Genomic DNA, 24076 nt, shown 5'->3' with positions numbered 1-24076 from the left:
AAATAAACCTTACTAAACTCTTACAAATTTTTAACGATTTATGGAAGGACTGTATTATCCCACCAGAATGGAAAATGGATTGTTTGATTCCAGTAATTAAACCCGGTAAAGATCCTACAAATTTCGACTCCTATAGACCTATAACATTGACGTCCTGTGCAGGCAAATTATTCGAACAATTAATTAAACAGCGTTTAGAGTTCTTTATTGAAAGTAATAGTATATTACCATCGAATCAATTTGGTTTTCGCCGTGGATATTCAGCGCGCGAAAGTTTAGCGAACTTCTATGTCGACCTTAGTACTGCTTTGAATAACGATGAATATGTTCTATCTGTTTTTTTAGATGTCGTAGGAGCTTTTAACAATGTAAATTTAACAGTTCTATCTTCGATTTTATCCTCATTTCTTCCAATGAAACTTATCGAATGGATTTATAATTTTCTTAGTAATAGAGAAGTGTATGTTAAAGTAAATAGTAAATTAATAGGACCTAGGTTAAGCTCTAAAGGAGTATGTCAAGGTGGTATTCTAAGCCCGCTACTATATATTTTATATATCTATAAACTTAATTCAATTTTAGGAAACAGTGTGAACAACTTGCAATTTGCCGATGATTTATTAATTTATATAAAAGGAAAGAATATTATTGATATGCAATTAGTGTTAAATGAGTCATTAAAAAGACTTGAGAAATATTTTTCTCTTCTTTCCCTCGATATTAGTTTAACCAAAAGTAAAGTAGTTGTTTTTCATCAAGTTCATAAATATGTTCCATTAATGAATATTATATATAATAATCAAACTCTTCCAACAGACTGTAGCGTTAAATTTCTGGGGGTAATTTTTCATCAAAATTTAAAATGGGATCTATACGTTGATTGCTTAGTAGATCGTGCTTTAAGAGCCACTAATATAATAAGATCTGTAATTGGTCGTAACTGGGGAGCTGATCCTAAAATTATCCTTTTACTTTACAAATCTCTTGTTAGAAGTAATTTTGATTACGCTTTCTTTTGTTATGCCTCAGAACATAAATTAGTAGAAAAACTCGAAAAAAAATTCAAAATATGAATTTAAGACTTATTTTAGGTGCTATGTATACTTCTCCAATTATCTCAATGCAAGTAGAATGTAATTTGCCTCCTATCCTTCTTCGTTTCGAATACCTAAAACTCAAATTTCTCTTCAAAGTTTTTTCAGTTTCCAATAACCCACTCATACTCAAATTATTAAATTGCCCCATTTCTATGTTTTTGAATAAAACTATTGTCAATGATTTGAATTTACGAGATGAATATAACATCTATAGTAGTAAGATACTTCCTTGTTATAATGGCCTTTATGAGAGTAAGTTCTGTAAGATCAAAATTGTTATACGTAAAGACATAAAAGAAAAGCACGATATGTATGAGACTTTATCAGAATTTATTGACTACAGGCAGATATATACAGATGGTTCCAAAAATGCACTTAGCACTTCAGTGGCTTTTTACGATTTGTCAAATAGATTTGGTCACGGTTATAAAATTTCAACTTTGGCTAGTATTTACACAGCAGAAGCAAAAGCTATATTTTTAGCATTAGAATACATAGAAAAACAGGTACTATATTCGAAATGGATTATAATTACAGATAGTATGAGTGTTCTTATGGCATTAAAAAATAACACATTCATTTCATCATCAAACTACTTAATTCAAGAAATTCGTAATAAATATTATCATCTCTGTACTATATATGGAAAAGATATTATCTTCATCTGGACCCCTTCACATATTGGAGTGTTTGGGAATGAACAAGTAGACACTTTGGCTAAAATTATTAATTCAAGTGCTGCTCGTGTTCAAGATTTACCCCTTTGTTACTCAGATTGTAGTATTGGAATACATAAAATCGTTACAACTAAATGGGAGGAGCATTGGACTCAAATATTACAGACTAAAGGCAAATGGTACCGCAAAATTAATTGGCGTATTGGAAAACCGTGGTTCTGCAAAGGAAAGGACACAAACAGAAAATTTTACACCAATATTTGTAGATTACGAATCGGCCACGGACATTTCAACGAACACCTGCACCGAATGGGCATGATCGCTTCCCCATCATGCACATGGTGTAACTCAAATACAGCCCAATCTCTACATCACCTTTTTTTTGATTGCTCTGAATTTGTCATTCAAAGACACATTATGTTTGACGAACTTAGGATTATCTTCAAAAAACCCGAAAATATCCCGCACTCAATCCCGATTCTCTTAAGATTTCCTTCTTGTTTCAAAGCTATTTTCACTTATATTACTACAACATTCAAGGAGCTATAAGAATACTTTTATTGAATTGCAAGACAATGATTTTTTATAATTATTTATTTTTAATTTGATAAATCCACTGGTTTAAGAAAACTCAAGAAAAGATATTTATGAAAATGTACTTACCGGATTTGACAAATGAAATATTGAAGATTATGACAATAATTGAAGCGACATTAGAAAAATAAAATTCCAGACAAATTATCTTTTTGAAAACTAGGCAGCATGGTCTCCGACCTTAGCCTGTTCCAAACGTAACAAACGTACTAAAAAAAAAAAAATATTAGGGATTGACTGCAAGTGTCATGTCATGTTATTCAATTTGAAATTTATTTATCTATAATTATCAATTCATTTAGATAATTAATATAGAATTGATTAAATATTGATAAAAAATATCTAATTTCCAACATTATGAAGTAGTTACTATGACTTACAGTTAAGCTTTCATAACTTCACACAAATAATCTTCCCTCTAAGTGTAGTGTCTAAATACCACACAACTATGCTTTCCCGATACGTGATATCGCAAGTGAAACACAATTCGTTCTTCCTCGTGGGCCTGGTGCTCGGCCTGTGGGTGGCACTGGTGGCCGTGCCCCTGGAGGAGGACGTGGCCAGTTGCGTAGAGAGCGCAGCAAGCAGCGTCACGCCCACTGACGAATTTGAACCACACAGGGAAGAGAGGCCGCTGGGCCCCGCCGGACAAACGGCGGGCCGTAGTGTCCAGCGGCCTAGATATTACAGCACCGAGCTGGGCATGAAAGGTATGCTATAAAATATAGATATTTCTTAGCAGTAACCCCCACAAACCGTGTTTGCCTTGTGGTCCCAGCATAGAATGGGCCTCCCCTTCCTTTCCCGTGAGTCTCATAAGAGGCAACTAAAGGCATCAAAACCTAAATGTGATAGTCAACTTGCTTGCCAAACATGGTAACTACATGCAAACCTCCACAATGTAAAAATGGATATTTAATAATAAATACAGTGGTAACATATATCAGTGAAGTTTCTACTATAAACTAACACATCAAATAAATGAAAGTAGATAATAACATACATACATATATACACACCCGTCACGCCTGTCTCCCATTAGGGTAGGCAGAAACAATGGAACGCCAAATGCTTTAATTCAAACAAATCTTTTTCGCTTCTTCCACATTCATCAATCTTTAATTATACAGAGTTTGCATTAAATTCGTCTCTCATGTGTTTCTTATATAAGTTTAGATTTTCACTGAATATGTTCAAGAGAGGAACCACTGATTATAATAATTACAGGGTCTTATAAGAAAAGTATTACTCATGTAATTCATTTGTAGTAAAGGTATACTTAATTTTATTAGTACTGTAATCTTTAAAAATATATTTTAGAGTACGTAGAGAGAACCAATTATCATTCTATTCTTACACACTTATATCCTTTCTCATACATACACAAATACACAATGACATTATGTTGGTGTAACTTTCCTGGCCATCTAAAGAAGAAAAATCTATGGCCAACAACAATAGAGTAGTAAAAAAATATGTATATACAATAATTAATTTCTTTCTTATATTGCAGGAGAAGTTCAGCTTGACTGATGTGGTATATCATGTGAATAAGATCCATATTACCAGCCTATATCCACATTATAACCATATTTCTATATTTGGATATAACATTTTTATTTAAAATAGTTTTTTTTTTTATATTAATTGTACTCTTTCTTAATATCCCTCATGATGGCATAGCCAGTAGTTTTTTTGTCATTATTCTGACTCCGATATGTTTTTTTTTATTGGATGAAAATGGAATGGTAACCCCACCTGCGCTAATGGGATACGCTGGCGGGGCACCAGTGAATGGTGATCGATGAGGATGAAAACAAGCCAGTTAGCCCATCATGATGAATTCATCTGGAATTAATCATGATAGTTTCCAAGGAGAACCGCAAGGAGGTCGACCTGGTTGGATATATTGCTAGCAATGGGATTCTCAGTCTCCATTACTAACAATCCATTTCCCCCTCCCCGATATGTTGTTAATTAAATTATGGACCACAAGATCATAATAATGAGGCATGGACAAGTGCTGTTAGACTTGATATAACACTTTTGAGAACAGTCTGTTTTGAGATTAGTCTATTAGAAATTAACTTACTATAATTTTTTTAATGTCATTCCAATATAAGAATAAAATTACTAATTTAACTTTTTTTATTGTTTGAATATATTAATATATATTATATATAATAGTCACAATATTTTATAAATAATTTGATCACTTTCTAGTCCTTTACAGCTTCTTAGTCCTTTTACTCTAATTCATATTATGTGAGGTGGTTTATAATTTTATAACTATTTTTATTATAATATTTTTAAGATGGATTTTTAAGGATGGCAAAAAAGCTAATGGCCAACCTGAGGAAATAAAAGTTTAAATAGAAAAACTATAAAAAAAAATCAGTCAGTGAATTTGTTTTATGCTATTTAGAAATATTGTAAGGAAGGAGTAGACCAAGGCACATCAGCTCTTAAATAGGAAAGCAAATAAATATCCTATTAAACAAAATATGTATATGATGGATCCCTTCATGTTACCAAAATAGAGGATGAACAATTGCAATTTATATATTTATAGTATGACTTCACATAATTAATGAAAACTGCAAATGAATATTAACATCTCTAGAAAGCTATTTAAATTACTATAATTTTAAATAAACAGATATTAATAAATTTCTTAGATTTCCTGCCCTTTATTTTATACAACCATATGCGTATGTTCTATAATTATTGATACATAATGTTTGTGTTGTATTAAAATATTCAAAGTTTTAGAATTAAAGTAAAAACCTTGATATTGCATCAATTATCTTGACTGTAGAAAGTACTTTTAATATTAAAATCCTAGGAGCATTTACCGGAGTTGTTTACTTGGGCCACAACAATGAAACTGATTGCAACTTTAAAATCCATTAGTTCCACCATTCATTTATAGAACAATACACTTAATGTGCATATAAAAAGATTTTTATTGTTAAAACCTTGACAAAAATACTCATAAGTCAATCTGGATATTCATAAATAAAATATCAAGATTTTATTTATTTATTTTTATCATCCTCATTTAAAATTAGATATAAAAGGATAGGACAGGTATTTTTGTATGTCAGTAAGTAATGATGTCATAAAAATCCAAGTTCCAAAAGAAGCAATTCATTGAATTGTTTCTGTTATCACTCGCACAAGAAAGAACAAGCGAGTGGACGTCGCGATGCCATGGACTGGCTAGCGGTAGATGTAGCGTGCGTGACAGTGGGCCGTGTGCCGTGTGCTGCGCCGCAGGCTCGCTGCTGGCGGGCGCGCTGAGCTCGCAGGCGGCGCTGGGCGCGCGCGCGGCGGCGCTCAACCGCACGGCGGCGCGCCTGCAGCCGGCGCTGCGCTTCTTCATCACGGCCAGCGCGCTGCGGGCCGCGCCCGGCCTGCCCAACGTCGTCGGCTTCACCGACACGCGCGAGATGCTCAAGCCCTTCCACGCGCTCAAGTATCTCGCGGACAACTACCTCGAGGAGTACGACTTCTTCTTCCTGGTCTCGGACACGTCGTTCGTGAACGCGCGCAGACTCACCGAGCTCGTCTCCAAGCTGAGCGTCAGTCAGGATATTTACATGGGCACCGTTGCGGAGGATGACAGCCACTACTGCTCACTAGGTATGTCACTACAATAATCTATACAACAATAATAAAAAAGGTGTCTTGTGATTTTTATACGTATGAATATTATAGGCATTACATTTTCAGTAATTCGTAATCGATTAAAAAAAAAGTGCATGTCGGTGGACAGAGGGCGGCATCCTGCTATCGAACTCTGTACTACGCGCGGTGCACGGCGAGCTGGACTGGTGCGTGCGCAACTCGTACTCGCCGCGCCACCACGAGAACCTCGGCCGCTGCGTGCTGCACGCCGCGCACCGCCACTGCACCTCGGCACTGCAGGTAACCACTCGCACTCACACTCGCACTCGCCGCGCCACCACGAGAACCTCGGCCGCTGCGTGCTGCACGCCGCGCCACCACGAGAACCTCGGCCGCTGCGTGCTGCACGCCGCGCACCGCCACTGCACCTCGGCACTGCAGGTAACCACTCGCACTCACACTCGCACTTGCCGCGCCACCACGAGAACCTCGGCCGCTGCGTGCTGCACCACGAGAACCTCGGCCGCTGCGTGCTGCACGCCGCGCACCGCCACTGCACCTCGGCATTGCAGGTAACCTCTCGCACTCGCCGCTTCACCACGAGAACCTCGGCCGCTGCGTGCTGCACTGATATTGCCAGTCTTCATAAAGTTTTTTAAATAGAAATACTTCATGGGTTTTAATATAATGTACTCCTTTTTTGCCCTCGAACTATTGAGTATACGAGCTATTCGAATTCCCGCATTACCTGCAGGGCGAGACTTACATGTCAATGCGCGTGGAGGCGGAAGACGGGGAGGCGGGAGGATTGACGCCGGCGCTGGCGGACGCCGTCACCGCGTACCCCATCATGGAGCCCGATCACTTCTACCGGCTGCACGCGTACGTCTCTCGGGTATGTACTTTTAATACAGTCACACCCGCCAATGCTTGGCGTCACAGATGAATATTTCTATGGCGTATTCGCTCAGTCCAAGTGAACTAGAATGATGTGCGGCAGGTGTTCCTGGAGCGCGCGAAGGAAGCGGAGCGGCGACTGCGAGAGGAAGTGTGGCGCACGTCGGGCCGCCACCCGCGCCACTACCGCAACGCCACCTGGCCCGGCGGGCTGCGGGCCGACGTGGGGCTGGCCGCGCCCGCGCCCGCCTCCAGGTGCTGCGCGCTGCCCTCACATGTCACCTCTGCATCCACGGATTTATGCAAATCATATTTCAATGATGCTCTGGCTACTTCAGTTCAATCTTATTTAGCATTGCCTGGAAATTGTTCAAGTGCTTATTTATTTTTATTTAAAATCTACTTCTGTTTAATCACTGCTATTCTGATAATAAAAAATGAAATGGAGAATAGTATCGATGACGTATGGAGTAGTAGCAGTGTGTATTGTAAGTCTGTAACCGTTTACGGGTTGGCGGCAGGTTCGACCACCTGCGCTGGACGACGTTCAACGCGACGCACGCATTCCTGCCGGACGACCTGCACGCGGTGACCGCCCTCCGCGGCTCCTACCGGGATGCGCTGCAGGTCGCTACCGTTATGACATTTTTTTATTATCTTTTAATTTTATTCAAATTCTACACTCAAAATAATTCTGGAGTAAAAATAAATGTTTTTAAATTCGCTATTTGAAGGTAATCAAATTGTTAATATTTTTGAGAAACTTTTTTGTAAAAATCGTCTGTGCATATGTTGGAATTCAAATAATGGGATAGAAAGTGAAATTACAAGGTATGAAGGCGGAGTTCGCGAGTAGTCAAGGGCATGAGTGTTACCATGGTCACATTAAATTCTGGTACATCTATAGCACTGTACACGTCTATAGGTTTCTTGTATCTCCAAGATGCATAAATCCTAAATTAGTATTGGAGGGAGAGTCGGAAGCCACTGAGGGTAGCGCGGCGCGGCTTGCAGCTGGTGGTGAGCAGCGTGCAGGCGTGGGCGCGCGCGCGCGGCGCCGGCGACTGCGACGTGGTGGGCGGCGCCTGGCGCTGGGAGCCGCCGCGCGGCCTCTACTACCGCCTGCTGCTGCGGCGGCGCGGCGGCGGCGGCCTGCGGCTCGTGGAGGCGGCGCGGCCGCTGGGCGCCGCGCGGCTCGTGCCCGTGCCCTACGTCACCGAGAGCGCGCGCATAACCGTGCTGCTGCCGGTCGCGCTGCCGGTCGTCGCCGCCGACGACGTCGTCGCCGACACGCTCGCCTTCCTGCGCCGCTACGAGGCCGTCTGCCTCGCGCGCGACAAGAACACTGCGCTGCTGCTCGTACGTAGCGCTCCTACCGATTCGTTCACTCGTCTCAAATCAATTTAGGCATTTTCAGAGTTTGCGTACAGGGGAGACAGTTTACCTCGTTGAATTTTACCATTCTTCGGGAGGAATCCCATAGAGATAAATGGAGGATGATTTGTCACAGTACTTGCTCCGGCCGGTCCTACGAGTCGCCTCTGCTTCACCGGCTGGTATTCATGTTTTTGACAAACGTACCCTCGTCGACATATAGGCGGGACAGGAAAAGTATTGCCGTACACCGGGGCTCGGGTGGTCCGTTTGTTTATAATAATATTAGTGCGCACGGGCGCGCGGCGGGCCCGGGGCCGAGTCGCTGAGCGGGAGGGTGGGGCCGCAGGTGCTGGTGTCGGAGGCGGGCGAGGCGGCGGCCGGCCAGGCGGCGGCGCTGCGCGACGCAGTCGCGGCGCTGGCGGCGCGCCACCGCGGCGCGCAGCTGGACGTGCTGGACGCGGCGCCGGCGGCGGCGGCGGGCGAGGGACGGGCGGCGGCCGCGGCGCTGGCGGCGGCGCGCGCCCACGTGCCGCGCGACGCGCTGCTGCTGCTGGCCGTGCCGCACATGGACTTCAACGAGGACTTCCTCAACAGGGTACGGCACGCGCGCACACACGGACACACGCACACGCACACACGCCCGCACACCGCCCCGCTCGATATTGCACAACATTTTTTATGCGACTATGGATAGCAAGCTAGTTAACAGGACACGATAAAAAATTATAACTTCTAGTACTCCCAGTTTATCCTTTGGGCTGTGATATTACACCTGAATATTCTACTATTTCACTATCTTATTTCACCCATCAGCCCAGCAACGCTATCTTAAATCATCACCGAAACATACCTGCCGAGCGTAGCACTCACTAGCAAAGCCCCTCAAAAGGGGGAGTTCCATGTTTAACAGTTGATATGATGATGATTTCGCCCCTCAAATCATACTTTGTGGAAGAAACAAAAACGAGACCAAAATCACTAAACGGACAGCTCTTCTACGAATTGTGCTACGAATTGAATTAACATGCTAAAATTTGCGTATATATAAAGTGTTACCAAATTATCTGCATTCCCTACTACAGGGCATAGTATTACATATATATAACGATAAAAAAGGAATTTCATGTCGAAGTCGTATGAGATTATTTAAAAAAAAATGATAAAATACTTAAGATTCTTCACTGCATGTAAAACGTCCTATAACTATACTTTTTTCTATCACACTGTTGGTCGCGACTCCGTCGGTTGTTATGTTGTTGTACTAATATCACAGTGAGTGATATTAGCATATTCTCGAAAACAAAATACAATTTCAAGATAGTACACTGTTGCACACGAAATATGGCTAGGTTCACGTGTAATTACGAAAACAAAAACACAACGCGTCGACATCAGATACATAACTACTCTGTGGTTAAAAAATTCTGTGGTCCACGTGGACTGTGTCCTGGACGCGCCAATGAAATTAGAGCGCGATCGCTGGCATTGGTCACAGGTAAATGTCCCGCAATAATCAAAGATAGTTATTCAATTAAATGTCTTTCTTAATTTTCTAGTCAACTGCGTCATTCTTAAGGCTGCTCATTGACTTCCAGAGTTATTGAAATACTATAGCGGTAACGTCGTTTTTTTTACACAGGCTGAAAATTTTACATTTGTTAAGATTTAATTTTATGTATGAAAAATTTTATGACATTTGAGACACGAAATTCTATCATTATCGTAACGTATATGTGTAATACTATGTCCACTTAAATAATTGTTTGGTAATTTGGTAACGCCTTATATAATATATGTGGACGCTAACGACGGCGGCGCGACTGCAGGTGCGCATGAACACGATCCTGGGCGTGCAGTGGTTCTGGCCGGTGCCGTTCGCGCGCCACGCGCAGTTCGCGCACCCGCGCTTCGTGGACGAGCGCGGCGAGCGGCCGCAGCAGGACACCGGCCGCTTCAACGCGCACGCCGCGCCCGACGCGCCGCTCGCCGCCTTCTACCGTCGCGACTACGACGACGGTGAGCGTTCCCGCCCCGCGTCTTACATGCTACACTAATTTACTAAAATAAAAAAAATGCGTTATATTTTATAAACATTACAAGAGCGCGGTAAAGAAAATTTGTTAGTAGAACATGAATGTTGTATATCTAATAGAACGTGCATGGTCAACGATAGATGTATGAAAATGTTAGCCTGTCGATTGCAACGACCGCGGGCGTGTTGCAGCGGAGGCGCGGTGGGCGCGCGCGGGGCAGGGCGGCGCGCGGGCGGCGGCGCCGCGCGTGCTGGCGGCGGCGCTGCGCTGCGTGCGCGCGCCCGAGCCCGGCCTGCTGCTGGCGCCGCGCGCGCCGCCCTGCCGCGCGCGCGGCGGCGGCGCCGGCGCGGCCGCGCTGCGCTGCCTGCGCGCGCTGCGCGGCCGCGCCGGCCTGCGGCGGCTCAACCTGGGCGCGCGCCACGCGCTCGCGCGCCTGCTGCTCGAGACGCAGGCCGAGCGCGCCCGCTGACCGCGCCGCCGGCCCGCTTCCTATACTACCACAATAAATGCATTTTGACACTCATCTCGTTTCTTTTTCGTTCTCCCGCTCGTCACCTCCTGAAACAAAATCTATCGCCCGGGAACCGTTTCGGTTCTTTCCTCCCCGTTTCGAGTTTCAATTGTTTACTAGAAAAGAAATAGATCTGTTCGCTTGCAGTTATAAAAATGAAAATTCGACATCCTCCCTCTTTCCATCCGATGAACTGTAGTCGCCAATTCTGAGCTACGTAAAAAATGTAATCGTTCATTTATCTTCAAAATTTTCTGATTATTTTCTTACTCCTTATTTCCAGCAGTCCTATCTAGGAGTGGAGACGCACTTACACTAAACCGTTAACATCGAGACGGCTCATGAAAACGTAGTTATGAATATGTACCTATCTTTTAAAATATCATCAGGATAAAGTAGAAAGGCGAGCAATTTCCGACCACTGACTTTTATTATCTTTCTACACTTATTTATCGTAATTTATTAGAAGATGTGTTCGTAAACATGAAAATTAATTAAAATGAATTTTCAAACTTCATTTACCGAATTATTTATAAATAATTTACAAAAATAATCTTCAAGAAATCAAAAGATAGACTGACTCTGAATATCCCAAGCCGTAAAAATATTTATAGAAAAAAATGTATGAATGACGTCGATTTTAGATCAAAATGTAGACATACCTAAGACTAAGAGATATACTAAATACAATCTTTCTATTATAAAATGTCAAAGTCACTGTCATAACAAGTGTCTAATATCTGTCAGATAATAGAAGTTCATTCACAATTCAAAACAAGTATCTCTAGTGTCGTTGACTTGACTCGTGTAGAGCCTTCGCTAGGTATTCTTATAAGATCGCGTAATGAATTTAATTTAATTAAAACACAAAGCGTCCGTCGCGGCCGTGCTCGCGTTTAGCGCAGTGCTCGGTCGGCGGCTGCACACACAGCATCGGCGCATCAGGTGGGTTTGTTTACGTCGGCCATGTGACTGCTGCTAACTACGTCGCGGCCTTGCTCGTCGCTCGTCGCTCGTCGCTCGTCGCTCGCCGTTGCCGTGTCTAGTTGCGGCCACGTGTTTTCCAGTATAATCCAGTTAAGAGGCACCCGCCGGTGAGCAGGCCGGCGCCGCCTCTCGACGCACAGAGCCCTAGCGACCACTCACGATCCGTCTGTGCGCAGGTCTCCGACGGAGGCATAAGGAACCGGCCCGCTAAACCAGTCGCCGACATGAAACCTCAAGACGACTACCGCAACGGAGACGGTATGTTGGCTTTACCGTATCAGGATAGATTATAGTAACAGGTGTGTTTACAAACAGTGCTGTTTTGGGTTCAATTACAAAATAACCTGCTCCCTAGCCCACCATTGAATAAACAACATAGTATACTTAGTGTATTTCATTAACTCATCATATATTATCATGTGTTGTTGACTTATGAAGTCAATTTAGAATAATTTCATTATAAACTATCCTATATATTATGCAGTGTTTTCCCTACAGGTTATAACGAAACTATATATTAGTTATGCAATGTGCTGTGAACCAGTGTGTGTAATATTGAGTGGGGCTCAGGAGCAATTGAAGTAATTGGCCAATGGCATGTCACTCACTGCTTGTACATGCCTACAGTTAAGATTGTTAGTTAGACAGTTTATCACTTTGCTAAATTATGACATCACTGGTCTTATGTCTGATGTGGGGTTTTTGATTGCCAACTTCCCCACCAACTCTCAGTCCCTATTTTACTATCAAGTAGAGGCCATATCTAAATCTTAGCTTATCTTTTTTAGAATAAGAAACACATGTAAAATGTCACACTACACAATGGCTTTGCCTTGTTTATATCATTTTCGTGTTTTATTAATTATATTTTCTTGTATTATCAGTTGCAAATTATGTTCAATTAATATTTATATTTTGGCTAGTTATAAACAAGTAATTAAATTGTTATTAATGTACTAATGATGGCTTGCGGTGATCGAGTAGATGGTTACTAATTTGTTACTTTATCACAGATGTCAATATGCTGAGTTATCTATTACATAAAAATAAATGACTGGCAACATCTGTACTCTCAACATCTGTAATTACTTTGTATCATAGTGGAGATAATGCATCACTACTTTGTATGTGATTATGCAGCATTATGTATCAGTATTTTAAAGGAAGTTTCCCCCTTATCTAAAGTGTGTAAAGGAAAGTTTAAGAATGTCATATCTTGACATGATAATAAAGTAATATGGCCAAATAATGATACATTATCAGCATTGATTTTAATGTTATTCTTTTATATTTAATTTTTTATCTTTAAGTGTTTCAGTTTTTGAAACCTCAGTTCTAGCTGGCTTTGAGCTATATTGCTAGTTGCCGGGTCATTGGTTCCCCAATGTAAGAATATATTTTATCTTTGTAACATAATTTAGAAGAATAATTCATTTTCAAATCACTTGCATGCAGAATTAAAAGTAGTCTACGTGTTAAACTGCTATTTATTTATTTCTTCTATATGATCCATTAGTGTATCACATTAAAACTCCATACAGCTGTTTAAATGTAATTTACTGACAAATAATCTTCACAAATATTTCATTTCAGTAAAATTGTCTTATTTTTGACACTGCTCTCTTTTCAAATATAACACTTTTTTCAAGTTTTCTTTTAATTTTTTTTTATAGAAATTTATTTTTAATTGGTTGGGATTTTTATAATTCTAATAAAAAAGTAAAGTGAACCTGTACAATAATAATATAAAGATATTTTATATCCAGTTATGTAAACGACAGTAAAATTGCTTTTTCTTTGTACTTGTCTCTAAAAAAAGTTGAAAATTTTCTGTGGTTAAACATAGCATTAGTGTTGCTAGGTAATATCCTATTATTTCATATAGAGCTTTCTCTTATAACTGGAGTATATATATATTATATTGGCACAGGCCAGCAGGCAGTTTTATTCTGGGCTTCCTCCCTTTGCACTGGTGTATAGTGCTTTTACTTCTCAGTTACTTGATGATGAGTAGTTTCCTACAATGTCACCACTAGATGCAAATACTAACTCAATAACCAAGTACACAGTGATATGTGTAGGTTTATATAATCAGTATTCATTTTTATTTTCACAATTAGTAAACAATCAAACAATTAGTAAAATAGGAGTGTACAACATAAAGAATAACTGAAATATAAAAATTAAAATTATTTGATGACTTTTTTATTATTAAAGGGGTAAATTTGATGAGTAGCTAGCTATATTAGTCATGTCAAGAATAGAAAAACGGATTATACTTGTACAATGCATTGTCGTATTTATATGTAGTAAGACAAATGTAGGGCGCTGCGAAATTGCAATAACGAGTAGCGTGCAATCTCGGCCTTAGAGGTCGCGCCGCCCGCCGCCGCCGCCGCCGCCTGCCGCCGCCCTGCGCCGCCCCGTGCTGCCGGTGCCCTCGTTATTGAACCGAGCCGTTACCTTCCGCTGTTGACACCGCAAGGCTATTTATTCATAACGATGATTCAGCGGTTTTTGTCTCAACGCTCGATACAAACCTACTTACTACCTGAAACGACTTGAGCGGAACTACAGAACAAAAAATAATAAATACAGCATGCCGCAGCTAGAGTAGCATAACTATTACGAGAGCAAATGACCGTATATCCTCCGATTCTTCTATCGTGAAAATATTATTAAAGAGACGACTAAAGCTACTTTACAACTCGCCACCGACGGAGACGTCACCCCCCCCCCCCCCCTATACCTCGGAGCCTGGATGGTCGCGTATAGCGCGGTTTCTGAGATGTTGCCTCTCACGAACGCTCAGGCTATAGAATCTCAGTTTACCTAATGCTTCCTATCGAGGTATTTCCAAGAATCTACAGCATGGGGTTCTTCAGAAAGTGGGGTAACGCGTGCGAAATGCCCCTGGTATTGCAGGTGTTCATAGCCTACGCTAAACGTTTACCAACAGGTGAACTGTATTCTAATTTGCCCCATGAGTGGTATAAAAAAAGATATATAGAGATTCTCAACGGTCCACCTAATGGTCGGTTTTGATGATTTCATAAACAGAAAGAGCGTACCTATTCATACTATCTAAATTGAAAATTATTTTTATATGTAAAATAAAATCTTAAATCGAAAAATTGCTTTCAATGCAATATTACATGGCTTAACATAGATATAAATTTGATTATGTATTGACTGTAATTCAGCTGTACGTTTTCCAAAATAAATAAATAAATTACAAGTTGTGAAATCATATCGACTTTGGACGATATTGGACTCTGTATATCTTTTTGGATTTCGCATTTTCAAAATCTGTGCGCCCGCCGACGCGACGCAGAAAACAAGTGCCACCGTAATTTATTTATTATCCAAATACCCGCGATGTGTAATCCAGACATTCCATTTACACTATTGTAAATAGAACGTCCGGATGAAATTTTAGCAATAAGATCGTCTTTTATATTCTCGTTTACAGTACTCGCTACACTGCGTACATAAAGTGCGAAGTACAGAGATACAAGTGATACGTAACCTACGCAGACAGCGAGCGTTACTTGTGGCCACGACTAGTCAGTATCGTCCATATTCCTACCACCTAATAGTTTCAACACGATGGACGAATTACAGTTTTCTCTGCTTTTTTGTTAACTTAAATTGTACATATTAGTATAGGCTACCAAACTGGTGAGGAAGATTAATTCTCGAAAGCTGAATTGTAGTGGATTAACTTCAAAAGTGTTGCTGGAATTAGGTGAAAGCATGTGCCTTGTAACGGACCCGTACTTTATGACGAAACTTAAGAAGAACAGAATAGCAGTGGATAGCGGGAGTTGTAATGACGATGAGTAATATATACAAGGAAGAAAGTTCCCAAGTTGAATATATTTATAAAAAAAAAGAAAAAAGTTTTGTCGTTACAATAGAGAGATGTCGGAAACAAAAGCATTTTTGTATCTTATAAACGAATTCATTACTGCACTATTTACTGTACTGAGCTATTTTAAATGTGCTTCCGCATTAACGCGATCTTTCTCTAATCCCACAGGATTTATTTATTGCGATCGAATGTTTTGTTCTAATAATGTCGCGTGGTATAGCATAGTGGCAGTCGTGTGACCGTCGCAGCCGTCGCGTGTATACGTAGGTCCTATTCAGTAACAACTCGGAGGATACTGACAAACCACGGAGATTAAATTAATAACATGATTTATGAGCGGCATGCTGCGGTACACGATCCTATGAAATATTGTCAATACAACGTACAAAGTTAAATAAAGTTTTGCATAAATTAAATAAATAATTTATTTGCATTACTTACAGTAGACCAATAATAACAGACGTAGATAGACATAAAAACAGAGATAAAAGAAATCATATACAGAAAAAAGGAAAATACATAAAATAAGTAAATTTTTTGTTCCTTTCGTGCATGTGCCCTAATAACACAAAATGGTCCCAACTCAGTTAGTTGGTGTTCTCTAAAAAAAAAAACACTGATATTCTTTTGTAGCCAAAAACCAGAAAAAAATAAACATATTTTAGTTACATAGAAACAAAGTTACGTATACGAACTGCAGCAGATCTTTAATTTAAAAATAAAAATGTCCTTAATCTATGGTTTATTACGTCTGTTCCATCGTATTCATTTGTCCCGTCAACTGTTTTCTTGAATACCCAAATCTCTGACGAATTTTTTTTTGTATTTTATTTCAATAGGTACACATTACAGAGAATTAACATAGTTACATTAATTTATACAGTACAATAATGTTTTGTTCAAGCTAATCCTCCAAAAATTTGCGTACACGGCATGATCAAAACATAAACACACAGCTAAAGTCTGAAATTTAATAAGCTACTAGCGAGTAAACCGGGGCCGCGCAGTATATCAGTATTTTTTAAGAATCGATTATCGTCATGTCGCGTGATCAGGCGCTTCGGTGACGTTAATAAAAGTTACGTTAACTGTAGCGTCTCTGTAACTCTGTACCAAGACGTAGCGCGAACGAATCGAGGACAAGGATTGCACGAAATTACGTAATATATGAAGAAGACCAAATAATAAATTAAATAAAAAAATTGGTATTTAAAAAATCTGACAACATGCTTAATTGCTCGTATTCGTCCTTTCTTATTTATCATAAAAATATGAACCTCATTTATGTACACCGAGGTTTTCGTATTTAATTACCATCGAGTGTGTGCGGACGGAGATCGTTAGAGAGGTCACCCAGCAGATCGCTAGCGTGACGTAGTGTGTATGGTGTGCAGGCGAGGAGGACAGCGAGGCGGAGGAGGGAGGCGCGCCGGCCGCGCTCGAGGACGAGCTGTCGCTGCACGACGAAGCCGCGCCGGCGCGCGCGCTGGCCGCGCTCAATGCGCTGCGCAAGTCGCGCCAGCACTACGACGTGCTGCTGCTGGCCGGCGGCGCCGAGCTGCCCGCGCACCGCGCCGTGCTGGCCGCCGCCTCGCCCTACCTGCTGGGCGTGCTGGCCGCGCCCGCGCCCGCCGCGCCCACTGCGCCCGCCTACCGCGTCGACGGCGTCGAGCCGGACGCGCTGCGCGAGCTGCTCGAGTACGTGTACACGGGCCGCCTGCGCGTGCCGGACGCGGCGGCCGCGCGCCGCCTCTACCGCGCCGCCTGGCGCCTGCGGCTCGAGACGGCGCGCGCGCACCTCGCCGACCGCCTGCTGCGCCGCCTCGCGCCCGCCGACTGCCTCGAGCTGCGCGCGCTGCCCGACCTCGCGCCGCACCACCTCGCGCAGCTCGACGCCTACATCGCGCAGAACGTACGTGTCGCCCCCGCCCCCGACCTCCCCGGCTTTCCCGCTCGGACCGGAGCGTAAAGCTACAAATTCTTCCAGTTCGACGAGATATGCGAGAGCGGCGCGCTCGCGGCCCTTCCGCTGATCCGGATCGAAATGCTGTGCGAGAGCAGCACCGAGGGCGACGAGGAGACTCCGGTCGCGGTCGCCGACGCGGTGTTGACGTGGCTGCGCGACCGGAACGCGGCCGACGTCGACGTGAGTATCGTGTCGCCTCGGCCGACATGTAATCGTACAAGTACATTTTTGAAGCGCGTTGTCGGCATGTGGCGCAGCTGGAGGAGCTGTGCTCGCGGACGCACCTGCTGTTCGTGGACGCGCGCGGCGAGCTGCGCGACTGCGGCGAGCTGCCCGAGGAGCGCGGCGACGCGCCCGAGCTGCAGGAGTACCGGCGCGAGGCGGCCGAGCGCGGCCGCGCCGAGCGGCGGCGCGAGGCGCGTCCGCCGCCCGCGCTGGCGGCGCTGCAGCTGGGCGAGCGCGCGGCGCGCGCGGCGGCGGGCGGCGTGCTGGCGGTGCGCGGGCGGCGCGGCGCGGCCACGCGCGCGCTGCTGGCGCTGCGCGGGCGGCTGGCGGCGGCGCGCGTGGCGCGGCGCGGCGCGGCCGGCGTGCCGCGCGGCGCGCTGGGCGGCGAGGCGGGCGGCGAGCGGCGCGCGCACCTGGCGCGGCCGCGCTGCGCGCACGGCACGGCGGCGCTGGGCGGGCGGCTGCTGGTGTGCGGCGGCTACGACCGCGCGCGCGTGCTGCGGGACGCCGAGGCGTACGACGCCGCCGCCAACGCGTGGCGCGCGCTGCCCGCGCTGCGCTCGGCGCGCGCGCGCTTCCCGGCCGCGCGCCTGGGCTCCGCCGTGTACGTGCTCGGCGGCAGCGACGGCCACGCCGAGCTCGACTCGGTCGACGTGTACGAGGAGGCTGCGGACGGCGCGGGCGCCTGGCGGCCGGCGGCGCGGCTGCCGCTGGCGCGCTCGCACGCCGCCGCCGCCGTCGACGAGGAGCGCGGCGAGCTGTACGTGATCGGCGGCTGGGCCGGCGGGCTCTGCCTCAAAACCGTCCACAAGTACTCGCCGGCGGACGACGCCTGGACCGAGGCGCCGTCGCTCAACATTGGTGAGCTTCGTGAAGTGTCATATCTAAATTAGCGCATGTAGTGTGATAAGAAAATTTCCATGGTAGAGAGATTTAGTGTATCGCTCTATCATTTACATTTTAATTTCTTTGTTATTTATTTATTATTGTGTCTATGGTTATCTATCTGAGGATTTAAAGTAGCTAAGACTTTGCCAGGAATTGCCATACTTGACAGACGAGTTAGCGACTACGGTCAAATTTAAGTGTTTGTTTTCGACGAACTCTGCTGCTCATCCCTCGACTATTAAGTTTCTTTAATCGATGAGTACGACACCCGCGAAAAAGGACCCTTCCTTTTTCGTCGTCGTGAGTTCATCCTGTGCCGAGTCCACGCGGCAAAATTAATATTTATTTTGTACGAATTGTCAGCTGCGAGTCAACTGAAAATCAGTTGAAATATACGTTCCTGTCGACCTCGTCGTATTAAATCACCGGGCGACAAGCTTCTGCTTTTGTCTATTTACCACGCTCGTAGTTTCTGTTGAGTAACTTTAGAGAATTTATAAATTTTAATTACATAATTGACCACACAATACTCCATGGCCGCAAAATATTTGAGAAATATACTGTAGCTTATTTTCGATTGGACAAGATCGATAGTGGACTAGAATGAGACGAGGCAGGTGCGCGGGCGCAGGTCGGTCGCAGTGCGCGGGCGTGGCGTGGGAGGGCGCGCTGTGGGCGCTGGGCGGCTGCGACGCGTGGCACTGCCTGGCCTCCACCGAGGCGCTGCGGCCGGGCGGCGCGTGGCGCGCCGGGCCCGCGCTGCCCACGGCGCGCCGCTCGGTGGGCGGCGCCGTGTGGCGCGGCCGCCTCGTGTCGGCCGGCGGCTCGGACGGCGCCGCCTCGCTGCGCCGCACCGACTGGCTGGCGCCCGGCGCCGCCGACTGGCGCCCCGGGCCCGACCTGCGCCGCGCGCGCGCCGCGCTCGGCCTGGCCGTGCTGGCCGACGCGCTCTACGCCGCCGGCGGCTTCGACGGCAAGGAGTTCCTCTCGTGCGTCGAGTGTCTGTACGCGCCCGACGGCGAGTGGACCGCGCTGTGCGCGCCGCCGGCGCCGCGCGCCGCGCCGCCGCTCACGCCTGAGGTACGTATCGCCGCCGGCGCCGCGCCGCCGCGCCGCCGCGCCGCTCACGCCCGCCGCCTGTTGCAGGAGCCGCAGCGGAACGGGGACGACGCGCAGTGACGAGCGCCGCCCGCCGCCACCCGCCCGGCGCCGGCCCCGGCCTATAAGACAATATCCATCCTGGCGCCGCCGTGACCGACGGTCTAGAAAGTTTTAGAAAAATATACGTCGCGACATATTCCAGTTGTTACTTAAGTTTTTGTACGTATCGCGCGTGCCGCGGCCGGTTCGGTTCGTTTCGGTCGCCGAGAATTCTGCGCGGAAATATATTTTTATAGAAGTCTACAGACCGTACCGTGAACCGAGTCCGGGTTCCTTCCATGTATCGAAGCGATCTAGTTTATATAATATTTTGTATCGTCTGTCGCGGTCGCACCGCTAGTGGAATTTCGATGTCGCCTTCGCCCGTGTAATCCGAGTACCTACCTCAAAATTATAAGCGCCGAGTCGCGCGCCGCCGCGACCGCGACCGCGACCGGCCGCGGCGTCGCGCGACGCGGTCGCGTGTCGATGCCTTTAATCGCATTTTTATTGTACTATTTGTCTGTGGCGTCGCATCGCGGCGCCGTATGTATATATCGGCCTTTTATATACTTTTACTGTGGAATTATTATACACTGAAATTAACTAGACGGGAACATTGCCGTCGAGAACGTTTTATATACGTATAGAGCTAGTTGGTCCCTCGATGTGTAAAAAAATAACTATTGTAACATAATAGCAATATAATTATTATAGTGATGTAATGTGACACGATGCTGTACGGCAACGCACCCGCCCGCTCCTGGCGCCGCACCGCCAGGCGTCCGGTCGAAGACTCGTTCAAAAATGGTATTTACATAATTGTCAATGCAGAAAGTCTGTTTATTTGTATTGTATTCAGTCTTAACATAAATATATAGTTTATAATCGTATATTTTAATTAAATAATAAAATATTCAACACGAAAACCAATCAATTGTATTATGATTGAATGACTTCAGAATCGACATAAATCGACGATTAATTCGAATGGTTCCAATATGTTAGTCGGACCATGTCATTAGGTGAATGGAGCCGCCGGCGGCTGGAGCTCGGCCGCGCGCCGCCGCCCGATCTGTATATACCTTATACTTAGTAGAAACGTTTTAACAGTAATTTTAAAACGTGTAGATGCTTTATTGTGGTTTTACCCGTATTCGGGGCCACTCGACACATTCGAAGTGTAATGTAAACTAGACCTTAGTTCTCTGACAATCTCAACGCATTGTGTGTGTATTTTTCTTTATTTTATATTATTATTTATAAAAAAAATAATTGCCGCACGAATGTAGCGAATATTATACAGTTGTATTTGCATTTGAATAGTCATTACGATGTATTATAATCGTATTATTTATTATTAATTTGAATGCAGACGTTCCTACTGAGTTCAGGAATAAATGGAAAGCACAAGCTGGATCAAATCTGAAGTGAAGTAAAAACATGTGGGACCACTTAATGTAATGCGACTGGCCCGTGACGGGCCGGTCGGGGCTTAGCCCTGGAGCGATGCAAAATGGTACACCATAGCCTATAGCATTGTACCATAGTTTGTATGTATCACTGTCATGTACGAGCAAATGTAACTTCAGCGTGCTCTGTAGTTTCCGCTATATACTTAAATAACGATTAAGTGCATTTATTGAGTGACACGATCGCGCGCGGCCGAGCGGTGCGGTGCGATGCGGTGCGTGCGGTCGTTTGCTTGACGATACGAGTATCACTAAAAGACACTAGTTGTAAACGTCGGCGCGCGCCGCCCGCGCTCTCTAGCGGCGGCGGCGGCGGCGGCGGCGGCGCGCCGAGCGCTGGCTGTGCGCCAGCTTCTAATTGTATTGTTTATGTTTAACAGAATAAATTCCGTTTACTACTTACTAACCTGTTGTTTTAATTCCCGCTTTGTAGCCCCTATTTTTACATGTTCACTATTCGAAAGACTAGTCTAAATTAATTCAATTGACATACTAAATATAGGTAGCCACAATTTTCCAGCATTTTGTTGATTATGATCAATTGCTTGATTTTCAAATCGAATAAGAAAATGTCCTGAGAAATAAATAAAAAAATAAACACCCTCACATGCCCTCCTACAACCACAAGCTAGTGACATCCACACTATTGTAACTTGTACACGCGAACACTTGTAATTACGAATGCATGGAGCAATGCTTAAAAACAATTTTTTTTTTTTTTTTTTTTTTTTTTTTTTTTTGTCTATAACATTTAAGTCGATTGGTTCACATGTATGACGGTAGCTACTAATAAACTGTCAGTTTTCTCATATTGGGTTTGCTGGAAGAAATCTCTTTTGGAGATAAGCTCGCCTTTGTGCACTATTATGTTTGTTTTTCCATTTCAATAACCTTTTATGTACAATAAAGAATAAACTTTGAATAGCAAACAAGCTGTCGGCCCACCTGATGGAAAGTGGTAACCGTCATCTACAGACATGAACAGTACCATGGCGATAGCAGAGTAGACTGTTTCGTCCATGATATCCCCCATGCGTTGTCATTCCTGAGGACTAAGATGTTATTCCTCTACACCCTGTAAATTAACTGCCATATCCCACCCTTCAAACTGAAACACAGCCATGCAAACACGACTGCTTCACGGTTGAAACACGAATGGTGCAGAGGTATCCAAGCAGACGACTTTAATACAAAGTGTCCCTCGGGAACATAAAAACTATATAGAACGGATTTGAACGGAACTTGATACACGGATAAGTTGTATTCTTACTGAATACACATAGCACTTTGTACACAGACTCGCGCGGACAAAGACACAGGTTGCGGTTAGTTAATCATAATAAATTAGTTTATTTCGTATAATCCGTCGATAAAGATGTCCGTTGATATTATCTCTGATATTGCGCTCTCAGCATGAGCAAGCATGAACATGGCTGCATATGCTATTTTAGGAAATAAAATAAAATAATAACGATATATAATTATATTTCTAGTATTAATATATAACGTATATATAATTTTACATATGTGTTTGCACTTGCCTTTGCTGTCATCCATCTCATGCGTTTAAATGGAATTTATTTGCCAGAAACGTAGATGTTGCATTTGTCAAGTTTACAAGGTGTCCATTATGTTTTGCCACATCAAATGGCATGCAAATGTTAACCATTGAATTTATACATTCCGTGAAGACCTATTATTGACTGTTTCTCATTATAATTTATATTTACTGTTATTGCCGAAAAAGCTGTTGGTCTTCTCAATAATTAATAGATTGTTTTTTTTTTTGTGTATGATTATGGAACGGTAACCCCGTCTGCACTATCGGTATACGCTGACGCGGCGCTAGTGATAGATGATAGGTGAGGATGAAGTAGATATGTCGGTTGACCTTTTGTGATGAATTCATCAAAAATTAACCATATATTAGTTTCCAGGAGGGGATCGCATAGAGGTCAACCTGTTAGGGTATATTAATGAGCCTGTTAGATCTCATTACTAACAATCCCTTCACGGCAGAAACAAAATGCGACAGCGGTACCCAAGCAGACGAGTTTTGTACGAAATTTCTACACAGGTCAATACATTTTTTTTTTTTTTTTTTTTTTTTACTTATATTGTACATACCGGTTCGCTGATAAATATAGCGGTGGAAGATAACACACATTAGTAGGTACGATTAGACGTCACTGACTGGCGTCTAGGTATCTTGCTTAGCTCTTTGCTCATTGTTTTAATCTATTTAATACTTTGTATTATCTTATCTTATATGTTATTTGAGTATCACTTAATGTGTTTTAAAAACGGAATTCATAATTTCGTATTAGGGTTCCGTAAAAATACAATATCTGTATTACAAAAAATAAATAAAAATAAACACACGTTCACGACTAAAATCCAAATTGGATATAAAATACTTGACATATAATATCTGTTTTTCATCGAGCATGCATAATATAGATTTATTTTACCACTGGGTAGGTCATAATCAAGGAGTACGATTTAGTTAGTACACATTAGTAAAGGATCGAACTAAATTCAATATCCAAAGACTGACTGACAAGCGGAGCTATATCCGACGTCTTTATTTATTAATTATAATTATTTTTGTCTAAGAGACGTTAAAAAAATTGTTTTAGTATAATAGTTGGGGTATAATACTGGGGTGAATCGATTGTTAGTAATGGGAACATGCAACACCATTGTTA

General features: G+C 43.8%; 2 protein-coding genes across 6 annotated transcripts; both read left to right on the top strand.

Annotated features, from left to right (window-relative positions):
* Positions 1-2588: 2588 nt before the first annotated feature.
* LOC113519206 (chondroitin sulfate synthase 2) lies at positions 2589-10828 on the top strand. 2 transcript variants are annotated; one of them, XM_052894919.1, is made up of 10 exons: positions 2589-3078; positions 5552-6013; positions 6147-6298; positions 6753-6893; positions 6999-7150; positions 7417-7522; positions 7910-8254; positions 8619-8867; positions 10099-10288; positions 10497-10828. In XM_052894919.1, exons 1-10 carry the CDS (start codon positions 2817-2819, stop codon positions 10772-10774), a joined length of 2337 nt encoding a protein of 778 aa, XP_052750879.1. In that variant the 5' UTR covers positions 2589-2816; the 3' UTR covers positions 10775-10828. The 2 variants fall into 2 exon arrangements, with proteins under 2 accessions (XP_052750879.1, XP_052750880.1); XM_052894920.1 differs by having other exon boundaries at positions 2591-3078; positions 5648-6013.
* Positions 10829-11556: 728 nt separating this feature from the next.
* On the top strand, positions 11557-21774 carry LOC113520995 (influenza virus NS1A-binding protein homolog). Of its 4 annotated transcripts, none has more exons than XM_052894922.1 (8): positions 11557-11761; positions 11980-12061; positions 17072-17589; positions 17665-17823; positions 17901-18023; positions 18060-18729; positions 19388-19836; positions 19903-21774. In XM_052894922.1, exons 2-8 carry the CDS (start codon positions 12028-12030, stop codon positions 19933-19935), a joined length of 1986 nt encoding a protein of 661 aa, XP_052750882.1. In that variant the 5' UTR covers positions 11557-11761; positions 11980-12027; the 3' UTR covers positions 19936-21774. The 4 variants fall into 4 exon arrangements, with proteins under 4 accessions (XP_052750882.1, XP_052750881.1, XP_052750884.1 ...); XM_052894924.1 differs by lacking the exon at positions 11557-11761 and adding an exon at positions 13114-13189 and having other exon boundaries at positions 11768-12061; XM_052894921.1 differs by having other exon boundaries at positions 17901-18729.
* Positions 21775-24076: the final 2302 nt, after the last annotated feature.

Source organism: Galleria mellonella, unplaced genomic scaffold (genome assembly GCF_026898425.1).
Source record: "Galleria mellonella isolate WM207_F2 unplaced genomic scaffold, CSIRO_AGI_GalMel_v1 utg250, whole genome shotgun sequence".
Lineage (NCBI taxonomy): Eukaryota > Metazoa > Arthropoda > Insecta > Lepidoptera > Pyralidae > Galleria > Galleria mellonella.
Note: the sequence above shows the minus strand (reverse complement) of the source record. Positions and strands in the feature narration are given on the sequence as shown.

Coding starts and splice junctions, on each gene's coding strand:
- LOC113519206 (XM_052894919.1), top strand. CDS start 2,817: ATGCTTTCCCGATACGTGATATCGCAAGTGAAACACAATTCGTTCTTC. Junction 6,014..6,146: donor CAGCCACTACTGCTCACTAG/GTATGTCACTAC, acceptor GTCGGTGGACAG/AGGGCGGCATCCTGCTATCG. Junction 7,151..7,416: donor GCGCCCGCGCCCGCCTCCAG/GTGCTGCGCGCT, acceptor GGTTGGCGGCAG/GTTCGACCACCTGCGCTGGA.
- LOC113520995 (XM_052894921.1), top strand. CDS start 12,028: ATGAAACCTCAAGACGACTACCGCAACGGAGACG. Junction 17,824..17,900: donor GGAACGCGGCCGACGTCGAC/GTGAGTATCGTG, acceptor CATGTGGCGCAG/CTGGAGGAGCTGTGCTCGCG. Junction 18,730..19,387: donor GGCGCCGTCGCTCAACATTG/GTGAGCTTCGTG, acceptor GCGCGGGCGCAG/GTCGGTCGCAGTGCGCGGGC.